The 22,426-nt window shown below is 39.2% G+C and overlaps 2 protein-coding genes across 11 annotated transcripts in view; one reads left to right on the top strand and one right to left on the bottom strand.

The window, feature by feature from the left end:
- The window catches only part of PPEF1 (protein phosphatase with EF-hand domain 1), a 60,621-nt gene extending 58,198 nt beyond the window's left edge, over positions 1-2,423 (top strand). The window contains exon 16 of the mRNA XM_089774963.1: positions 348-2,423. Within this exon, the coding sequence (XP_089631089.1) occupies positions 348-532 (185 nt within the window). The 3' untranslated portion in view covers positions 533-2,423. The remainder of the gene's footprint in view (positions 1-347) is intronic.
- A 3,520-nt stretch (positions 2,424-5,943) lies between these two features.
- The window catches only part of PHKA2 (phosphorylase kinase regulatory subunit alpha 2), an 85,187-nt gene continuing 68,704 nt past the window's right edge, over positions 5,944-22,426 (bottom strand). For 8 of the 10 annotated variants that reach the window (XM_075913734.2, XM_075913718.2, XM_075913727.2 and 5 more), the window contains 7 exons: positions 22,162-22,191; positions 20,726-20,779; positions 16,642-16,815; positions 13,821-13,874; positions 11,453-11,653; positions 10,691-10,892; positions 5,944-10,600 (listed from right to left, as the gene is read on the bottom strand). In XM_075913734.2, the coding sequence (XP_075769849.1) occupies positions 10,719-10,892; positions 11,453-11,653; positions 13,821-13,874; positions 16,642-16,815; positions 20,726-20,779; positions 22,162-22,191 (687 nt within the window). In that variant the 3' untranslated portion in view covers positions 5,944-10,600; positions 10,691-10,718. The remainder of the gene's footprint in view (positions 10,601-10,690; positions 10,893-11,452; positions 11,654-13,820; positions 13,875-16,641; positions 16,816-20,725; positions 20,780-22,161; positions 22,192-22,426) is intronic. The other 2 variants (XM_075913700.2, XM_075913710.2) reach the window with 2 other exon arrangements.

The following is a 22,426-nucleotide window of genomic DNA, read 5'->3' as shown; positions in this document are numbered from 1 at the left end:
CGTCGCCTAGGGCGCCACCTTCAACAGGGCACCCGGGGTGCCTGATGATGATGTCAGTCCATTGACGGCCATGCAGGTGGGGCGCTGATCACGCGTTCCGCCTGGGGCGCCAGCTGCCGCAGCCCGCCTCAGGGTGCTCCTGGCTGGGATACAGCTATGGAAGAATTTCCTGTATGCCTTCACCATTTTTGGTCATTTATTTGTCATATTTCCCTCCTTCCCATTGTTACTTCTGATGTAGAAATGATTGTGTATCGAGCGGGGAGGTAGGTGGCAAATAGCCCTTTTGAGGGGAGATAGGTTGAATAGAATAGTGCATTTCTTCTCTCTTCTATCTCTTGCTTTAGGTCTGATCTCCATTGAGGAGTTTCGCCAGACGTGGAAACTCTTTAATTCTCATCTCAAGATCGACATAGATGATGAATCTATTGACAACTTAGCTCGCAGCATTGATGTCAACAAAGATGGCAGCATTGACTTCAATGAATTTTTAGAGGCCTTTCATGTGGTTAATAAATTCAAAAACAAGTAGAGCCAGTAAAGAAACAGAATTCAATTTGGAGTTTCCTATCAAGAACTTGCCCAGCTGCCAGTGATGTTATGCTGCACTGAGAAACATAATGCTGGTGTAAGAAAGAATGGACTGCTTGTTCTCATAAAGCTGTATGGCAGCCGTATGAGGTGAAGAACCAGAAGTCTGGTGCTTATTTGGGATGTCGATGCTCAGCCATCTATAAACTATGGACAGCTGCTAAACTGAAGAACAATAATGAAGAGAAGAGAAGAAGTTAAAAACGAACTGCCTTCTGATAGTGGCTGTCTTTATTTACCTGGTGGGAGAGCAGAGCACTGCCGTATTAGCAACGCCTTTGATTCCATTTCTTGTTTCTTTATCACCTGGCCATTGGGAACAATTATCAGTGCCAATATAGCACCTTTCACTTTTGTGGGAAGTAAAATGAACTTCTCTTTGTGGCTCAACAGCAGTCCTCAAAGATGAGAATTGATTTACTCTGAAATAAGTCCTTTTTGGTCCTCTTTCATTGACAAGAAGGCGCTTCCAGTGAGGGATATTATAGGGGAAAGTAGAGGGATCCTTCAGACCTGCTATCCTAAAGTTGAAAAATGTGAGGAGAATCACTTATTTACATAAACTGATTCTACATTTAAACTAGTATATTTGCATGATGCTGATAAATTAATAATTTCAGCTCACTACTACCTCTGTTACTATTGTTTACACACACAGCCTATTTAGAGACAAAAGGTATATGCTCCTGTTCCTATTTACGCTATGCGCATGGGTAGTTAATGAGCATGCCTTTGAAAAGCATGCCCTTATGGTTCCCCCCCCCCCTTGAAGAGAGCTCATTATGATCAGTGTGGAGAACCAGTATGTTTGAACTCAAAGTACATGTCTTGAATGGGCATAAATATATGGTCAATAACAAAACAAAAATCTTAACTTTCAAAGCAATTAAAATGTGATCTTTTGTCCTCCTGCACTGAATTTGGTATTGCGTGAATCACAAAGTAGAATGTGGATTTCCTTAAGGAGGAATTGACTATGAAAATGATGGTAATAGGAAAGTTTGGTGACACTAAGGCATAAAATGCTTTAAAACAAAGACAACAATTCTTGTACTTGAATGGCCTATGAAATGGGTTCATGGAGCATAGTTTAGATTTCAAGAAAGCAATGTGTGTGATATTAAGAAACTTAGTGAGTGTGCGTCACTAGGAGGAAATATTTAAATGTATGCATGGAATAGTATAGAATATTTTATGCTATTATTAAACTGCAACAAATGACACTCCTCTGAAGGAGAATAAAAGAAAGAAGAATAGGTGGCCATCGTCACTCTAGAAGTGATATTAGGGTTAAACAGAAGCAGCAGAATTTGTGTGTGGAGACAACTAAAAAGTGTGCAGGCAGAAAATGCTTGCAAAAAGGGAGGATCAACTAATGTCATAAAAAGGCGATAAGTAGCATAATAAAGGCCTAGAGGTGAGCTAGTGAAGTCTTGCTTTAAAATCTGTCTTTAACCTAAAACATTCTCTTTTTTCCCAAGCTAAACTCCCATTATTTATTATTTGTAAAGGGAATTTTGCTTGAGACAGAAGTACAGGATTTAGCTGTCCTGTTTTTCATTGACTGCTACAAACTTTGAAACAGGCCCATAGTGATTACACACTTGGATGCTTAATGTGCAAAGAAATAAGAGTACATAAATTGAATTGAGTTCTCTTTTTTTGAAACTGCTAAAATTGACTACTTCCTGTCTCAAAAATGCAAACTCACTTCTAAGAAATAAAAGAAAGTGCATTTTTATTGAAAAAATGGCTTTAAGATTTGGGGGGGAAATGACAATATCAAATAGAAATGTGTATGGCTTTTATTTTCCCTTGTTTTCTTATTCAGCCTGTACTGACAAAGAACAAAATTACTTTGACTATTGCAGTATATCTTTAGAAGACTTTGCTTTCTATGGAATGAATGTACTTTTGATAATACGTTATTTTTCTTTTCTTCAGTATATCCCATTCTAAGTTGGAAAGTTAGGAAATACACAAAAAGCCATCTTAACATTAACATGAACTCCAGGATAGGAAGCCCTGGTGTTGTACTGCAGATGACTTACAGGTACTGTAAAAAAAATTATACTCTGCAGATTCCATTCAGAAGGAGGCATAATTTGGTACTTGGGGACATATAGGCTACGTCTAAACTACACCCGTCTGTCAGCAGAGGGATGTAAATGAAGCACTTTGAAAGTGCAAATGAAGTGGGGATTTAAATATCCCATGCTTCATTTGCATAATCACATCATGGGGTTGTTTCGAACAAGCACCATTTTGAAACTGAAACCACAGTTTAGATGCGGGTTTTTTTCGACAATGGGGCACCTTTTCGAAAGACCCTGTACTCCTAGTTAGTAGCACTAGAAATCACCAAAAAATACCAAATACAGTAAAACTCCAGTTGTCCGGCATCCAGTGGTCCGGCACTCCTAATAGTCCGGCACCACCTGAAACCCGGAAGTGCTCCAGGCAGCCAGACAATTGGAGCTGCTCTGCCCTGGGCTTCCCCGAGTCAGCCGCTGGTCAGTTTCAGCAGCAGCTAACTTGGGGACAGCTGGGGCAGAGCAGCTGGGGTGCTGCCGGGTTGGTCCCGCAGCGTCACCCCCCCATTTCCCCTACCCCACCCCAGACCCTCATAGCCCCCTTTCTGATAGTCCGGCATATCTGATAATTCGGCACCCTCTGGGTCCTAAAGGTGCCGGATTATCGGAAGTTTACTGTACTTTCATACTATACTTACATTAGGTGTTTTCTACTTAAAGCATGTACACAAAAGATACTGAATAGAAGAAAAGGCACCTGTTTTTGTGCCAAACCACAATGATTACCAACGATTTGTCATGTCTTATTACCTGAGACTTGTTTGAGAGGCAGACACTCCTAATTAGATTGCTTTCCCATGCTTTGGTCTTGGTACTGACTGATATGTGAATTATTCTTCATGCACTACTAGAATAATATAATTTTTTCAGAGAAAATACCCCCTAAAATGTATGGCTCTGGTCCTGAGTCTGCAAAGAATCCCTTCATGGATTCAGCCATCCAAGCATAGAGAGCACAGGAATGCTGCCTGCTGAAATGGGATGTGCAGTCCTGGTTCAGATCAACAAAGACATTCTGAAACAATGGGCCCTAAAATGTACTGTGTGCGCGCACATGTGCAGGGAAGATCATGTGACTAAATGAACCTGTGACCAAGCTCAGATGCCTGCTGACTAAATGTATGGCATGCTCTGCTTTATAAGGTGTGAAAAAAAGCAGACCTGGCATTCAGCTCTGAATAAAGCATGGGAAGCAGCCCATATCGGCGCTGTAATGAGAGCCTGTGAGGAGGCAGAAACCCCAGAAGAACAATACTGCAGCGGGTGCGGGGGTGAGTGAGTGATGTATTAAGGCAACAATTTACCAATGCACTAGTGGAGTCCTCAAGCCAAAAGTGGAGCAACAATAGCTGGATGTATGACCTGACACCATGCAGGTAAGGGACCCTGGTACAGCAAGCAGCTCTGGCACAAATTAAGCACTGCATGAGTCACCATGGTAACCAATAGCAACAGCTAAATAAAGAACAAAGCCTACCTGATTAACTGGGGACAGAGGCTGGAGGGATAAAATTGGCAGTTGATGGGAAAATAGTAGATATAATATATTCACCTGTGTGTGAAATAGTAATGGGCCTCCTAACATTCACAGGCTTTGGTTCAAGCCCTATATGTGCAGATAGGAAGGAAAACCTACACTCATGAATGCTCTTAACACTATACTGTACATCTCCACTGTACGTTATTTCCTTAGGATACTAATTGTGCCTCAGGGCACATCAGGATTTAGGGACATGTATGTAGAGAATGTTCATTTAAATTGTATTAACTATTTTATGTAAATTTAGTTTTGTACTGACTAAAAACACACACCCCTAGAAATGTGCACACCTCAGAGCTAGGCCCAAGCTTCCAGTTGCTTGAGAAGAATTTGGAAATAAATTATTGATCCAGAAATTCAAAGCACCTACTGTTCTTTGCTGACAAGCTATACCTTTCAGCTGCATTGTTTTGGGCTGTTAAGAACAAATATGAGCATCAGTCTTGGGAGCTGAATTTTCTAATTCATGTGATCATCTGCTTTGAGTGCAGACATGCAGTACCCTGTTACAAGGAACACTTTATTGTGTGATGTATTATAAAATTCAGATTTCTAAAAAATCCCAATGTGTAGGGTGCTGCATTGTGTGCAGCTGTTGCTAACTTTGCTTTCCAAAACTGGAATTCTGTGTTCCTCGGGTTTTTATACTATGCCGTGACACCGGATGCATCATGCAGAAGATTTTAAGAGAGTGGGCTATGTCAGTGAAGCTATACATGCCTCCTCTGTAGAGCTGAAAAATATGTTTTATTCCCAAAATATCAAAACAGGATGTTGTAACATTGCTGGTTTTTTTTTTTTTTTGTATTTTCTCCCAAATGCCCTGTGGGTGTTATTGCCATGATTTCACAAAACTTGTCACGATTTCCAGTTTTTCTGATCAGCACTAGCCCTAAACAGTGCCACTACGGCGATTATAACTCTGGCTGTGGAGTTTGAGGTTGGCTTAAAAATAACTTATGCGCAAAAGAAAGAAGAGCATCTTCCCAAGCAATGGCTAGGGGGCAAAGCACTTCACACCAAGCTATGGGAGGTACTTGGCTTGTAGAGAAAAGAAGCAGCTACAGTGGTACCTCTGGAAAAGTGTCCTCTGTAAGCTAGCTGGAGGTGTTGCATGCTGCCTCTCATCCCCTTGAGGTTCCTAGCAGTTTGCCAGAGAGCCATGGAGCTTGCTGTGCATGCAGGGGAGCTTTCTGCCATTCAGCAGGAGGGTTTTGAGGTAGGAAGCGAATGGAGAGCTCATCACCTCATGCTCGTTCAGGGGCAGCAGAGCGCTGAGCCCCTTACCTGGATGAGCAAAGGTGTTGCTGATGAGAGGAAAGAAATGCTCCAAGTCCTTTCCCTTCATGCTGATCTCCAATGGTGGGAAGAGGCTCCCCTTTACCACCCTACTGCTGCCAGTTTCTGGGGGAGAGAAGCTCTTCTCTGGAATCTCTTTCCACCATCCCTACAGTTTAGATGAAAGGAAGCCCCATGCCTCCTCTCCATCTGATAGTGGGTAGATCTGGATCCATATTTTTTCATGTTGTGCAAGGATGATGATGATCTGAGTGAAATTTTAAAATCACTTTTGAGGCCTTTGTAACAGAAAAAGAACCCCTACTGAAGTCTAGTGTTATACACCATACCAGACAGGGTAAAAAAACAAACAAAAAACCAAAGCACATTAGAAAGTTCCAGCCCAGGGATTTTTTTTAAATAAATACTTTGAAAGACATGTTTAGTCAGAGTTAATTTTACTTAAGTATAACACAGATACTCAGAGTTTACTGATAAGCAGAAGAAAATAACCATATTTAAAGCTTCTTTAATCCAAATACGTATTAATGGCCTCTGTTGAGTCAACATTTTAAAAATCTGTTTACATCAGATGAAAAATCATGTTGCATTACTGTCCAACTTTACACTTAAAATATTTCAAAAAATACTCCAGCTTATATGAATACAGGTGGTGCAAACAGATGCATTACATTCTATTTTTTTAAATTACTTATGATCATAACACAGACACACACACACGAAGCTATGAGCCACAACAGCTGGATAGCATGCATTTTTTTACCCTCAGAATCTGCTATATTAATGGCATTGGTCACATACTGGCCACAGTTTCCTCCAGTTCTAGGGACAAAAATGCACTTGTAGGAAAGAAGTATTTAAATCTACTTTTAAAATACTTTAAAATCCTCTCTCAAGAGCAGAGATTTTTGAAAAGTAAGTTTATGGACACCTCTGTTGCAAGGAGGACTGCGGCATTCTGAATAACATCTTCAGAAAACAAATATCCCATCTATATTGTGCATTATCTGCATATTAAGAGATCCATTACTGTAAGCTCTCAGAGCACTTATTACACTTGCTAAGAGTACTAAGGAAAATCAATGTATTTAAAACACATTGTTATTTAATGGCAGATGGGTACACTACATCTAATCACAATTTTGTAGGATGCTGGTAGCAAACTCATCTCTGTAAATATGTGGATGGCAACATCCAGTGAGGATTTCTGCTGTACTTAAACTGCAATGTTTCCATAACAGGCTTACATATTGCCTCTTTTGAATACTCTTTAGAAATCTCTATGGACACGAACAGCCAGATTTTACAAGCAAACTAAGCTAGTAGCAGCTATTTCAGTGCCCAGTGAAGTCCATGAAAGTCTTTCCACTGTCTTCAATAGGCAGTGGATGAGGTCCTACATTAGGCTTGGCCCTGCAGAGGGCAAGTGGGGTATTAATGAAGTGATAGTTTATATTCAGTCCTTGATTTTATTTTCTCCATTTATGCTGTAAAGAAGCAAAACAGTCCTAGTGGCAAACAATCCGTGCCAGAAGTAACTAATATCAGAAGTAAACGCTATGATCATGCTCATCCACTTATCCTTACTAAATGATAGGAGAGCTTGGCACTGACATGTTGTTCTATTTCAGTTTCCCATCTGTAAAGCGTGAATAATATTTACCTTCAGGGATGTCATGAACAGCTCTGCCAAATTCTACTTCCCTTGAACAAGGTTTTTAAATTTATTTTGACGAGCAAATAACCCATAACTGATAATAGTTGATTTTTGTACTGGGTTAGTAAGTTTTCCACATTATTTTGTAAGGGTGTCTGAAGACTGGTTTCACACAGTGAAAGCGAGCAGCGCTAAGTATAGGCAACACATCAGAAGCAATGATTAAACTGTAAAAGCTTAACAAAATTCTAACAACAATGTTCAACAGATCAAGTATTTGATACAGTTGGGAGAGGGGAGGAAAGAATATTGACACAATGAAAGGAGACTGAACCCTACTGCTACTTCATGCAAAAGCTGAATTTAGTACTGCTATCCAGCAGACGCTAGTACCATTTTATTATTTTGGTCACTGCACATTCTCAGGCCAATTTTCTGTTTTCAGACATCTCATATTTCAAGGAAGTATGGTATGTGTTTCCTTCCTGACAGCTGCAGTCTGGGCTTGCAACAGCACTGCCTCTCAAACTAAAGTAGTGGATCTTACTTGATTCTATTTGCATTCCATTAATGTCCCCATTTCCCAGACACATGATGAGGTCTCTGTTTACACTTCTCTAACTTATTTTCCATAAATCAGTTCCCAGAGTTCAAAGCTAGACATGCTATTCCTTTTTCACTCCTCTGGGATGTCCAGCAACCAAATCAAGTCTTTGGTAATGAGCTTACCTTTAATAAATTGAAAAAGATTTGTCTAGCTGGGAACACACTAATCAATCATGTTGTTTCATAAACACATCTGAATTCTCTCCAGAGAGGTTGCTACAAGACACATTCATGACTCAATTAAGTTTCCCCTGTTTCAGGAACAATGATTCTAGCAACGAATGGATCAAATTTTAATATATTCCTTTCAATAGAAGTGCAAGGCAAAAGGCAACAGATGAGTGAGCCAACCTAAAAGTATGATCGGTACATTCACACTGCAGTTTAAAGTTCATTATACTGTCTCTCACCCTTCTGTACTGAACTATCCCAGCCTTCTAAACTACATAAAACATTTTTCCTATAAAACTGCACTTCACGTACTAGGTAGTATCACTTTCAGAAAGACTAAAAACACTATTTCTAAGCCATATACGCCAAGTTAGTTCATATTATGAATGAATTTAAGTTTTCACTTTTAAAAATATTTAATTAGTAAATGGGGCAGTACTTTGCTGTAATTCCTAATCTATTTTAAACCTCTATTCAGTGGCATACAAATGTTAGATTTTAGCAGTCTTCTCTTTTGTTCTACACATTTTAAACTGTTCATGTCTGAGGCTGACTTTTAAAAAAAGCACATTAAAACAGATTTGAGAGAGAAGCTTCTTGCATCTCAAATCAGTCAAAGGGCTCAGCATGAAACAGGAAAAATGATTGACATTACCAAAGCTTTATAGGGGAACTTAATTATTAAGAGCTTATATAACTCCTGTGAACACATGAACATTCATACACCGCATAAACTACTTTTCAATATAAGGTTTGCCTTGTGTAAACTGGAGACAATTTTATTTTCATTTACTTAGAAAATGAACTAATGAATGTCTCAGCACATGTATAAAAACGAAGAGCTACAAAAGTACAAACAGGCATATATAAGATAATACCTTCCAAATGCATTTGAGCTACCCTTGCTCCTTACACCATTAACAATTTTTTGCCTAAGTAATGTGAACACACGCACCTTTCTCCTGCTCTCCTCACCCGCATGTACATTCCATTCAGAAAGGTTGTGTATCCTCCTGCTCTCTGGGAAATTCCTAAGCCTAAGACACAGTAAAGGGACAACTCTTACCTAGAGTACTCATCTGACTAGCTTGTAAAAAATACTTTTCGGATGCACAATGCTGTAGCAACAGCGATCTATAGTGTCTTACAGTATACCTAGGTATGGCGGTTGAATCAGTCTCCTGCCACCTAGCTCAGCTGAGATCATGTGTGTTGGGCAGATGATTTTGTTTTTCTTTCTGTCAACACATTTTAAAATGTATGAGATGGAAAACTTTTTTCCTGTAGAAAGACTCAAGTAAATGCTGTTCAAATGTTCAAAGGGCTCTAGGCTAATTTTTCTTCAACAGGGCATTGGTGTTTAAGAAAAGTGACTAAAGGTCACTTATAATAAGTAAAAATGTAACTAGATGGTATAGTTCCTATTCATCCTTTTACTAATCATCAGCCACTTGAAATCTACTCCAACCCTCTTATGCATTGCCAGTAATTACACCAACAAACAATTGTACTGTTGACAGAGCCATCTGCTTTCACTGAAACTAAAATTCTCTTCTATATTGCATCTCTCTAACATGGTTCTAGTTCAGAACCAGTGGCTATTCATTTAGCCCATTCCACAGGGGCAGGCCTCACCCCTCAGTTGAAGTCCACAAGCTGAAACTAACATCTTCATCCACTTTGAGTTCACCTGGATTGAATCACAGGATGGAGCACTATCCTATAAAAAACATACAATGATTGCCTACACATTTAAAGGGTACTAAGTATTACCCTGGTGCTGTTTACAGAGAGAGCTTTTTTTTTTACTACGGAAAACACTAGTGGCACTAAATTACATTTGATGATTAGACAGATGCTCCTTCAAAGGGCATGAAACGAACATTGACTCTTCTTCTAGTAAGTGCACATGGTATTCTGGAAGGGCAACACTTATGTATCTCATCTTCTAGCCATTTACAATTACATGATAAGAAAACGTACTTTTCAGATCTACGCACAGTTTATTCATTCATCTATCCAAAAGGACTCTAAGCATAAAACTGTCTTGGAAAGGGGAAGACAGAGATCAGCAAGCATCTCCAAAATATCATTGGTCAAAACAATGTAGCCTTCCCCAAGGCAAATGCCACGTCATCAGAGAGAGGTTACCAATTCATGACAGTCTAATTCTGATCTCATGCTTGACTTCACTGGCATTACTCCTGCATCACTCTGAGATTCTGATTTCAATTATACCAGTGTGTACAAAAATTAATGCCTGGGTATCCCATTTAAACTGAATAAATTAGAGAATAATCATACTAAAGTGTGCTTTAACTATTCACATCATCAACTTAGGAAGCCATGCTTAAGAGAGAGTTAATATAAATATACAGAAGAATACACTCCTTAGTTGGGAAATGCATGTCAGATGCATCTCCCTATATGTATTTTTTTTTAATCTCTGCATTAATTATTTTCCTCTTGGCATAAATGCATAATTCCTACTTAATTTACTTTAAATTGCACATTTCACATAGGGCAGAATAGGCCTCACTCGTACACGTTTCTCATAGTTCTGGAATTAGGCCAAAGTCCATCTTTGTTTTTCAGCTGTCTCCTACAGATTGGTGCTCACACATGATGAGTGGTGCTTAAATCCTGAGAAGTGAAAGACATATATGTTCAGTAAGAGAAAGCGACATGGACTGGGAAGAGAGGAGAGGGGGAAACAAGCTTCTGAATCTTTACCTTGTTTGTCTTCCTTAAGAGGCATAGCTTATTGCATCAGGCAGCCTGTGCTAGGCAGGAAATCTTGTAAATAGGAGGCCACAGCTTTCGTTAAGTATGTCATAGTTCCATATGCCCCACTTGGAGCACTGTCATAGAAGAAGTGGCAAATTCCTGTGGCGAAGTCTCGCTCCAAGAAGTCGTCACTTGCTCCAAGTGATTTCTGAGTGGGAGAAAATAAAAAGAAGGGGAGGAGAAAAATCAGATCTCTATGTTCCGATCAGAATGATTAAACTTAAAAAAAATACCAGACCATGATTACTTTTGTATGCACTGAATATGGAAAAGAGTTCTCCCTTCATGAAGTCCTGTTCTACACATCATAGGACAACATAGGTTATTAGAACCTTTTTCTCTACCTATATAGTTCAGCTCTCTTAATTTCCCCTTTGTGGGCCTTATTTTTTGCATGTCTGGTAAAAACAACTAGCTATTTTTTCCATCTCTACTTAAACAGTAGCCCTTTCAATTTTAGTATTCCAGTGAACTAAAAGGAGATTTTAAACAGAAATTTAGACGAGGCAGAACATTCCCTCATTACAACTGTAAAACTGCACTACAAGAGACTATTTTATTAACTGCAGGGAGTTTTAATCTTCTGAATACATTCTCAAAACATGCTTTTATGTCTTGCTTTTTGAAGAGGGAAAAATAATTTGTCACAAATACTGAAAATGGAGACAGTTTCAAATGTAATATCTTTCCAACCTCCCTTCTACCCACCTGTTCCTGAAGAAACAGCTCGTTAGCCACATGCACTATTCGATCCACATGGATTATGCCACCAATGCTGGTCATTTCTATGTCTGACAGCAGTGTGAGAACAAGAATAGCTTCCACCAGCAACTGCCTGTATTCAGGTTGGGGTACATGGTTTAGCACTGACTCCACATGCACAGCAAACTTGATTTCACAAGGGGTCATCTGGAAAGTTAGGGGATAGGTTTATGGAAAGAGAAACAAACAAAAAAATAAAAGAGGATAAGTCCTCTGATCCTCCAGACACTTAAACATAGGCTTAACTTTGCACATGTAATTACTGTGGAAATGAATGGGATTACTTGCATGTGTAAAACTAAGCACTTGCAACACTGTTTGCAGATTCAGGGGCCTAGCAATAAAAAAAAAGCCTAACTTCCTGAGATGTATATTACACTATTACTTTCTGTGAATGCACATTGCTTACATATGGGAATGCTGATGCTAATTATCTTTCAAATTAAATTATTTGATCATGATATTAACCTCACACCTTATTTTGTGTAGGCATATTTTTGGATCACAGCTTTGGCTTATAAAGCAAAAGGTATTGTAGAGATTTTTTTTTAAAATAGTCATTCAAAGTTATGTGGGTGTTACCCAACGCCTGATATCTACATTGCTGGTAGAACAACCTACTTCGCATGGGAAGAGCTGAGCAGATCTCATAAGAAAGGATAACCTCAGGAAGTTATACTTATTTAGTTTAATTCTTGATTACAGGCCTGGTTACCTGTTATACTGGCTCAGGGCAGCAATACAATACATCATGCTGTGTTAAGATAGTTTGTGGTTAAGGGGCTGAAAGAGGTAGTAGGTGGTGAATGAAAGGGAAAACTCAAAACATTTAAGTGTAGCATAAATGATCAACACTGACAAGTGTTCTTAGAATCACTGAACCCTATTGGTGGATTGTCACAACACACAAAGACATGAAGACTCTCGAACTTGCTCCTTCCTTGGATTGAAACAGCTCAAATATGTTAACCTTTAGTGTTTGTTAACTTCCAACCCTTGATTCTTCTTATAAAACGTTCTGCTAGACTGAAGAGACCTATACTATCAAATCACTGTTCCTGATGCAAGGATTTGTAGATGAAGTCACTCATAACATTCTCTTTCATATGCAAAATTGCCCCTAGTAGCAGAGATGCAACTTGTTTGTATAAAAAAACCCAATCAACCAAAAAATTATATAAAGAAAGAACAAAGGTTTAGAAAGGCAAAATTTGGGTCAACCACATTTCTGTGATTCATATTTGGTTTTGTAACTGTAGTGCTGAAATATATTTTCTTTCTGCAGTCACACAATTCTAAACAGGTATGTGTCTTTAATTTCAGCAAACGAGGACATTTTCCTAACATGGCTTGTATTCCCTTTTGTATTTGCCATCCTCTGTTGTAATAGTTAAACAAAACTGATTAAACTTTAACCTCTCTAAAATATAACAACTGATCAGGAGAAATCTTGCTTATTAGACAACAAAAATTATGTTACATTATTGCAATTTTCCTAGAAAATAGCATTCAGAAGTCAAGGGCTGTTTTAGCTTTGTCAAGTGAGAAATACTGCTTCTAAATTCAGACTGTGCTGTCAAGATTAATTACCCACTCACTGCAGGTGCAGAGCTCTGACACTTCATTGCCTGTGATTCAAAATAACTTCCTTCTCTTAAATGCACAGAGGGAAAAGGATACAAGTTAAAACTGATGCTGAGTAAGTGAATGAGGCTCGCATTATAGGACATCATGGAAATTATACTAACACATTTAAACCTCAGATGTTCTAAATATAATGTTATGCTGCTGCAGAAAGCCTAGTATTTTCAAGACTTGTATCTTTGAACATGATGGCTCTCAAATTAAAATCTGGGTTTACGGCTTCCCTTTCACTCATAGGCCATGTCTTCACCCCATGGAAGATTGACGCTGCTATGATTGATCTTTCAGAATTTGATTTAGCAAATCTAGTTAAGACTTGCTAAATGGAACTCAGAGGGCATCCCCCTTGGCATGCAGTACTCCTGTTTTTACGAGGAATAAGTAAAGCTGCCAAGCTTGGCTTCAGATAAGCTGACTCCAGCTATGTATTCTGCATAGCTGGAGTTGCACACCTTAAACCAAGCTGCTGGGTCTAGTGTAGATCTGGCCATAAATTCAGCAGAACTATTAGTTAAGATTTGAATGGTAAAACTCCCATTGAGAGTTTAGATATTAAATGTTCTAAAACAAAGCATTTGCTCCAATGACCCTGTTAGACAGTGTGCTCTAGAGTCACGCAACATGAGATAAAATCTTGAAAAGACCTCATTAATATTATTATTTACTGTACCTCTCTTGTGGTTGAGGATGGAAGGACATAGCCATCAATGGACAGGCCATGGCACTACAAACAAATTCAACATTAATTAAAAGCACAATACTTAAAAGTATATCTAGAAACTTATATTTCCTTTTAATTTAAATTCTTCCTGGAAAAGCTGTTTGGATGTAGGACCATTTTTAAAAACAGTGAACTCATAAAAATGTTATTTCTCCCAAAACAATCATCATATGGCCAAACCTCCCCCCCCAACAAACAAACAAACAAACAAACAATTGGAAACAGAGCTCCCTGGCCTCTGCTAAGGCTGAAGCGCCACACCTGCTGCTGGGGCCAGAACTCCCCTCTGTGCTGCCTGTTTCCCTCCCCCCCCCACTGACATACTGGGGTGCTGGTGCCCACTACTGAGCGCCTGCACTACTGCAAGAACGCCCTGTTCCTGGGCTCTGTGGTCCAGGAGCATCCATGGTCCTTGCCAGACCACAGATGTTACTGGACCAGGGAGTCCGGTGAAGGGAGGTACAACCTGTCCTTGGAAAGCAGTAACAGCAGGAGATATCTAAAGGTGGAAGTACATCAATTTAAATATGAGCTTGTAATATGAAAGGACAATTCAAGGAGGAAAAAAATCCCACCCACCAATAAAAAAGCATTGTTATGGACCAGGAAAGTGAAGACCTCCTTCTCTTGTTCCCTGAGATGAAACGTTGTCTAGTTTAGGGTAGCGCTGTAAAATCCCCAGTTAAAAAGTTAACCAGTTAAGCAGGATCTCGCAGGCAAAGGGCTGCTTCAGCCCAGGTGGACCGCCAGTTAACCGGTTAGCAGTAAACATCACCTGGTAAGGGGCAAGTAAATATATAAATCCAGTGTTTAGGTTTATGGGGTTCTTTTTAAAGGAACAGCCAGAAGAATGGGCCAAAAGAAAATACAAATAAAATTCTATTTGAGTCTCCAAAAAACAAAACAAAGAGAAACTTTCACATACAGTAGTTCAGGAAAGAAACGGTACATACTATACAAAGGGATCAGGACAGCTTGCAGATGAGTAAACATTAAAATCTAGATGAAAGTAGGGGGTATTAGCTTTTCATGTATGGAAACATAACAATGACCAGCTGTTGCCAACACAGCACTAAGAGCAGCACTCAACTTCAAGTAATAAAAGGCTTGCTTAATACCTGTAAATGCACAAACTCTTTGCATATTTAATTCATGCGGAGCATTTAGCTTGCAGGTACAAAATCATTTAAGTTCCACATTTTGGCCCATTGTCTGGCTATTCCTTTAAAAAGGATCTTATAAACCTGAAACTGGATTTTTATATTTACTTGCACTATTACATTTAAATTGACACAGTTTACTTGAAGCCTAGTCAATTCAAAGAACAAGTTAAAAGAAGGACAAGTAATTAACTGAAGTCACCCTACAAATTGCTGTAATTTTAAAGGCCCTGCTTGAATTGCAGGATGATTGTGAAATAACTGCAGCTGAGTTGTGGACAAGAAATGGAAAAATCACAGAAAAGTAATAATGAACCTTTATTAATTGTGGCAATTTGGAAAAACTAGAGAAGACCTATTTGTTTAAGAAACAATATCTGGAATAATTTAATCATTCAAATAATTAAATTATGCCTGCTAATTTTTTGTTTGATAATCAGATATTTGCTGCAACTATATTACAGCATTGGACTGACAACCTGATTCCCACCCATGTGAGCGCAGATAAATGGGGTTCTACTGTAAAAATGCTGAAAAAGAGTGTTGCAAACCTAAAAATGTATGCAAAATTGTGGACTGTACACAGCAAGCTAATTCAACTCAAAATTGCAGGGGAAACCTAATATGTTCTCAGATGTGCAATTTCCACAATATTACAAATTAAGGTTGACCATCATTTTACAACTCTATTTTGCTATCTTTTAAATGTTGCTGTATAGAAGTCACTCAAGCAACAAGGGAAACTGACTATTCATGGGAAACTGAGACACTGATTATAAAAAGTGTTTACATGCATAAAACTTAAATACTTTTTTTCCCTCAGGTGTCGGTCAGTTTTAGTTATTTGTAAAAAGTTATATTTCAAATAGTGGCAACTTAAGTTGGCAGTGTCCCCTTAATAAAGCAAGTTGATGAATTCACAAAAGACTTATTCGAGCAAAGACAGCAGTTATACCTGTGTGTTAGAGTATTTCTTTGAACTGCATAACTGAGAGCTAACTAGACTCATGGCATATATACCTACGTCCACTTTAGTACTCAATAGGGCTCAATGCTGCCAATGTGCTGGCCCTTCTGCAACAATTCACAAAAAGCAGGTGAATAGTCTCACTGAAGTTGACAAGGATTCATGTTTCCCTGTTTCTTAAATCATTCTCTAGCTCAACTCCTGCACCATACTGCTAAACTCAGGAGCAACTGCAGGGATTATTTTCAATTACTTTTGATCAAACTAAAAATTGGTTTAAAAATATTATAGCCCTTGAGAAACCCAGCAGTAGAATAAAGGCATTTTAAGAAACATAGCTCTTTATTTAACCCTTCCAATTCTAACCACTTCTTGAATTGGGGGTGTGTGGATTATGAGCCCTTGAAATAGATTTTGCATTTAAAATGGGGAACGATGTAAAACTGTAGAATTTAATCATTTGGTTGCAGTTTTAGTGCTGGTTTTCAGAGGAAACACAAACTGATTCATGAGCACATGTGACTGGAGCTCTTGTGTATTAGTCTGACATATTCCACAAAAGTATTATAGTTTATTCCTGACCATAGTAATATTACATCTGAAACACCAAGATGCTCTACACTCTCCTCTGCTATTAACATACCTTCTGAAGGATTTTCCATACTTTTTGATAGAACCCTACAGGAACTCTGTTAATAGCACCATCAAGCCTTCTTCTGCGGAGCCATTGCCCTTGGCGATCACCCCAGCTGATGTGGTTTCCCGTAGACCCAGTAGGGGATGAAGCCCTACTGGGAGATGATGGAGTACTGCCCCTCTGCAAGAGACAGACCATTTAGTAACTATAACACAGTAACATGCAAGCACCAACCCTTGCCTGTTACACCATTCTGCCTCCGTTTCAATTCTAGGTGGTTTCAGTGAATACTGACTGAGTACTATTGAAGAGGTTGACAGGATAAGGTCAGTGGTTTTCTTTCATAACAAATCTCTTCACATTTTACTTATTTGCCTCAATTCCGAAATGAACCAATGAGCAGTCAGCAAAACAAAATGAGCTTGACCCAATTAATAGAGAAAATTTAGAAAAGTCTTCTATTGTGATTGGGGGCGGAGGAGTATCTGTATTTGATAGAGCAACCACACAGCCTGAATCCTAATTCTAAGTGGCACTGTTGTGAAAGTACTAAAACTCTAAAACAAATACCTCTCTCCTGACTTGGCAACTCCTGCTATTTTCCCCTTGCTCTCCCACCCAAATACTACTCAGGCTAGACTCTCCTTAGCTTATAAGATCAAAATATATATTGAGGATTTTGGGCTAGTGCTAAACTTTAATGCTAAAATTAGTAGAAAGGAATTGTAACTTTTTTGCTGCTCAGTGATGGTTTCAAGGTACACTATGAAAAGGGCACAGGCGTGTAAATGGTTAAACTAAACAGAACAGATTGATAGGTTTGTTTGCTCACACTGCAGTGATGTGTATGGAGAGGGATCCTGCCATCCATGTTCAAGGGATGGTTGTTACTCTGCCCATTTGATAAATATCTTATAGAATCTCAGAATTATAAAACTGGAAGGGACCTCGAGAGGCCATCTAGCCCAGTCCCCTGCCCTCAGGGCAGGACTAAGCATCTTGATTGCTTCTCTGCCCCCCTCTAGTGCTGAGTCTATAATTTCCTTGAATAGGAATTAATTTGCTTTGTGGTATTTGCCAGTTCTGCCAACCCTGTATATTCTTTGCACCACAGCTTTTGGTGTGAAAGAGATCACAGGATCTGCAGTTGTGTTTGAAGAGAAATGATGGGTCCATAATTTCAAGAAGGCACTTTTGCAACATACTTCAGGGGTCAGAAGCTGCCTTGTAATGTCTTATATTCTCAGTTATTATGCTGTTGCTCTGGATTTAATTGTTATGTACTCATTCAGGCTTGATCAGGAGCAAACTGGGCAAACAGATAATTGCTCTTTGTTATCTGTAAAGTTGGTGCATCATCATGCAACCCAGTGGAAATGACATGTATTCTGCATTAGGAGCCCTAATTCCTTCTTGCATCAGAATGACTCTGTCATTCTTCAGCAGCCAGTCCACAGCCTGGGGAGGCAAAGACCACCCATTTAAAGGAATGCACTGCAAAGAATGAGACAAGAGACCATATTTTGATACATGAGCCTATTCAATAAATCACATACACACTATCAGCAGATGAAAGCAAGTCATATGGTATGGCATTTGGGCCAAGTAAACCACCATCTTTGTTCTGTATCGGATTATTTTCCCATACTGTTTTCCTTCTTTTAGCCTCTCTGTAGCTTGCTTTCCTAGTATTGTGCGGTTAAAGCGCAGAATGGTCCTAGAAACAGTGCCATTTATTGTGATACACACAGGAACTATTTACACTTGTGTCCAATTCTGTACATCTTGGAATCAGATTATTTTAGTACTCATGGCAGGCCTGCACACCAGTACACCTGTGTACTATTCCACTGAGCACCGCAACAGGAAACACACACACACACACACACACCACTGTAGTGATAAACATGCTAACACCACAAAACAATGTGTATTAGTGAACAGAAAATCACATAGTGAAGCCATGTAGGTAGGCAATATTGAGGTGCTATTGTTTCCATGCACTATGTGTTGTAACAAACCACGTTGCTGTTCAGAAGTGTTCCCCAAAGTTCATGCACAGAGCTGCCCCTGACTGTAAGTACCATCCCCTTTTTGTTAGCCCACCTGGATGTTACTCCCACCTCCTCTGCTCAACTGGCGGGAAGCAGAGTGATATGGCTGGCAGCTAGGGGAGCAGAGTCACGCTGCTCTGCTTCTTCCCACCGCAGCTGGTGAGTGTGAGGGGCCCAAAAACAGTGCTGCCAGAACCAGCTCAACCCTTCAGTCCCCAGTTCATGTCTCTTGGGGAAAGTGGGACTGGAAGAAGGGACAGGGGCAGGGCAGGGGAAGGGAAGAGGCAGGGTGCAGGTGGGAAGAGGGATGGCTGGGGCGGAGCCTGAGGTGGAGGGGGCATTGGCTCAGCCCTCCCCTGGTGGTGCAGAGAGGATCACATGTGGGGAGGGGAAGTGGTCACATGGCTGGTGCTCCCTGTGTCCTTGACAACCAGTCGCCCCTGGTCTCTGTACACATGGATCCATTGGCCAAAAACCACCAGGGGTAGGTGAGTGTGAGAAAATGGAGTTTACTGTCGATTTTAGACAGTGAAAGGCTACTTCCAGTTCTAGCACTGCCTGGTTTCTGCTCTGCACTAGAGTACGGTGGGAATGTGAGGACCTGAACCAGACAGGGCATCTGGGAACTGCATTTTATTAGAGCAAGGCATGTTGGGAAGGGGTCAAGCACTCCCATCTTAACAGTGAGAGCCTAGGAAAGAGCAGAGGTTGCTGAAGATCTCTCTATTAAAGGCCTTGGACGGAAAGGGCCAGCTGGAGCAGAAACTCACACTAGTAAATGCCATGGGTTAATTCATCTTTGTGTACTGGACCAGGATTCGTACCAGTAATCTTTGTCAATATTCAGAGTGGGTGATACTTATCCCTGTCCACAGTGGCCAGCCAAATCCAATGGACCATTTAAATTCCCAGGTTTTAAAGGGTACCTATGTCTTGTGCAAACCTGCTGATGCGGGATGTATTGCACCCAGAGTGTACAGCACTTGGTTCAAAGTTCAGTGAATTAATAAGGCAAATTGGTCACTTTTGAGAGTTATTTGGAAATGAAGAAACATCCTATTTTTTGAGTATTAAAACAAACTAAAGCTGTTGCAAAGTTATATCCTTAAGGATATGAATTAGGAGTCTATGAAATTCAACCTTTCAGCTACTAATATTGAAGATTTTAACTATATTCAGCAAGTAGTTCTAGAACAATTTGTATAGTGGTGGTGCTGAGAGCCATTGAACCAAACTATAAGCCTTGTACAACATGATGGAAACCACTTCAAGTCAAGGGGTATGGCAGCACCTCAGTCTATGCACTCACCTTCATAGTCCGGTCAATTGGTTAGGCTCTTTGTTACTTGTTATCCTACCACCTAAGATACCTAACACTGTACATTTGTCATTTTACTTGTGTGCCTATTTGTCTTTGCAGACTGAGAAAATTTAAGAGTTAAGATGCAGTGAATTAATATGCTTTATCCTTCAGATCAAAAGGCACAACCAATTTCAAACTCTTATTCAGATCTAGAAGTAATAGTGAATTTGAAGGGAATCTCATCCAAGTCCCTAGTACAAAAAAATACTCCTCAGTTTTATCAACTGGAGGAGGAGGGGAGGGAAGGGAATAGAAGGGCAACACATTACAGTATGTAGAAACTGGCCCACACTTTGCTCTAATCACTACTATTGTCTCTTTCCTCTTATGAGATCAAAATTTATGTAACGAAAAACCCCACTGAGTATAAACCGGGTCAAATTTATATTTCCACATTACCTTTAAATGTTCAGGGATGCACAGGATTTAGCTATGCAGCTCGAAGACACGTAGTTAAATCCATCATATCTCTGAAAATTTAGAAGAATGTGGAAAATAAACTTATTTCATAAATGGCTGGAAATAAAAGCTGGCTCTCATTGAAGGTGGATAGAACAAAAAAAAAATCGAGGGCTTAAAAAAATGAATTTCACATAAGAAAAGCTGCAAGTTATGTTTAGGTTTCCCACATAGGGGGAAATGAAAGACTGCAAATCTCTGAATGGTATTTTACCGTGAACCTGGAAGTATGCATGCTGCCAGACAAGGAATGGCCCCCATAAAAGAACTACAAAACAGAAATAATAAAAAAAAAAGTCAGTCAGTCATGACAAGACAATAAGATGAAGTGACACATCCACAAAAAGACAACATATATGCAATAAAAATTAAACTCACTTATTCATTTAAGGGAGAACCATTCTTTGGGTCAGACAGAATAGGCTCTCTCAATGGTACAATTTCACTGATGTCAGGGAATTTACTCCTGATTTTCATTAGTGCAAGTGAAATCACATTTAGACCCTTTATGTTTAAGGATCTTCTGAATTTTACATTCATCTCTTACTATACTATTGCAAATTTTCCACTGACTCTACCTTAGACAGCACAAAGACATAAAAACGCAAATGAGATCAAATAAATGCAGCTGCCTTCACATGATGCAGGGTTTGTATTGCAAGCTTACATTTCCTCTTCAGCTTCTCTTGTCTTATATTAATACTAGAAAGAAAAGTTATCCCATGCTGTCTAAACATGCAACTTGCCAGCCAACTTGGTAATGCTTAGCAAAACTAGTGAAGCAGTTTTCCAAGAAAAGTGGTTAGATGCTGGCTAGCACCTAAAGATATTCCTAAAAACCTTCTATTTGGTTAAACAATAATGACTCAGACAAGTTGTAAAAGTAATGGAACTGATTTTCAAAGAATTAGGAGCATCCAAAGACATCAATTATAGGAAGTGGAGACACATTTGAAAATCAGCTCCAATATAGAAACAGTCTAAATCAAATCACTCAAAATGTTCATTGTCACACTGATGTCTTGAAGGGCCAGGGTTTTTTCCCATAATACTATAAAGGTTGAATACTACAAATGGCTCAACAAGACCTATTGGGAATCACCATAAATGGAAAAAGCCCAACGCTCCACAGCACAGAGGAAGCCACTCAACTCCTTTTTGATGCTGAAAAGGCACCTTTCCTTCTAATGTGATTAATCCCAGAAAACATCTTTTCTTTATATTAAATGTCTATGCAATTGTGTTGTATTTCTATTTAGAACTATATGGTAATGTTGCCATCTAGTGGCCAGTCAGGTATTCCAAAAGGCTGGACATTCTAATGTGTTCTCTACTTGAAAATAAATTAACTCAGATATTCACAACTTGTCATATGACTGTTATCCACACACTATATTTGTATGATGATATAAGTTGCTAGACCTCTGGACTGGAACATAGGACATTCTTCTCTCAACAAATTAGCAGCAGTAGCAAAGACAAAACTTCATTGTATTAATTAAATCACTTACTACTTGAATGTTAAAAGGTTCTGTATTTAGAGCATACAAAAAAAACCTCTCAGTTCTCTTAATGCTAGGACAAGTGTACATAATTCAGTAGTGAGTGAGGGAAACATGCATTCTTAATGAACATATAGATTTATTTCACCTTTTCATCTGCAAGTAACCTCCTAGACATCTGGAATTAAAAATTAGTTATGCAGTTAAACAAATGTGCAAAAAAACAAAAACCCAAAAAAACAAAAACAAAAAACAAAAACAGTTTCAAAACAATCTGGTTTGTGTGTCTTGTTGTATCTGTCCTTGTGCTAACTTGCTGCATGAGAAAATGTATTAGCAAAAAAGAATGCTAGGAGCTCTTACAGGATAATGACAGTTATCCCTCCTACACAGAAACATGCAAAAAACAGATC

This window comes from Pelodiscus sinensis, chromosome 1 (assembly GCF_052426305.1).
Source record: "Pelodiscus sinensis isolate ZL-2025 chromosome 1, ASM5242630v1, whole genome shotgun sequence".
NCBI lineage: Eukaryota > Metazoa > Chordata > Testudines > Trionychidae > Pelodiscus > Pelodiscus sinensis.
Note: the sequence above shows the minus strand (reverse complement) of the source record. Positions and strands in the feature narration are given on the sequence as shown.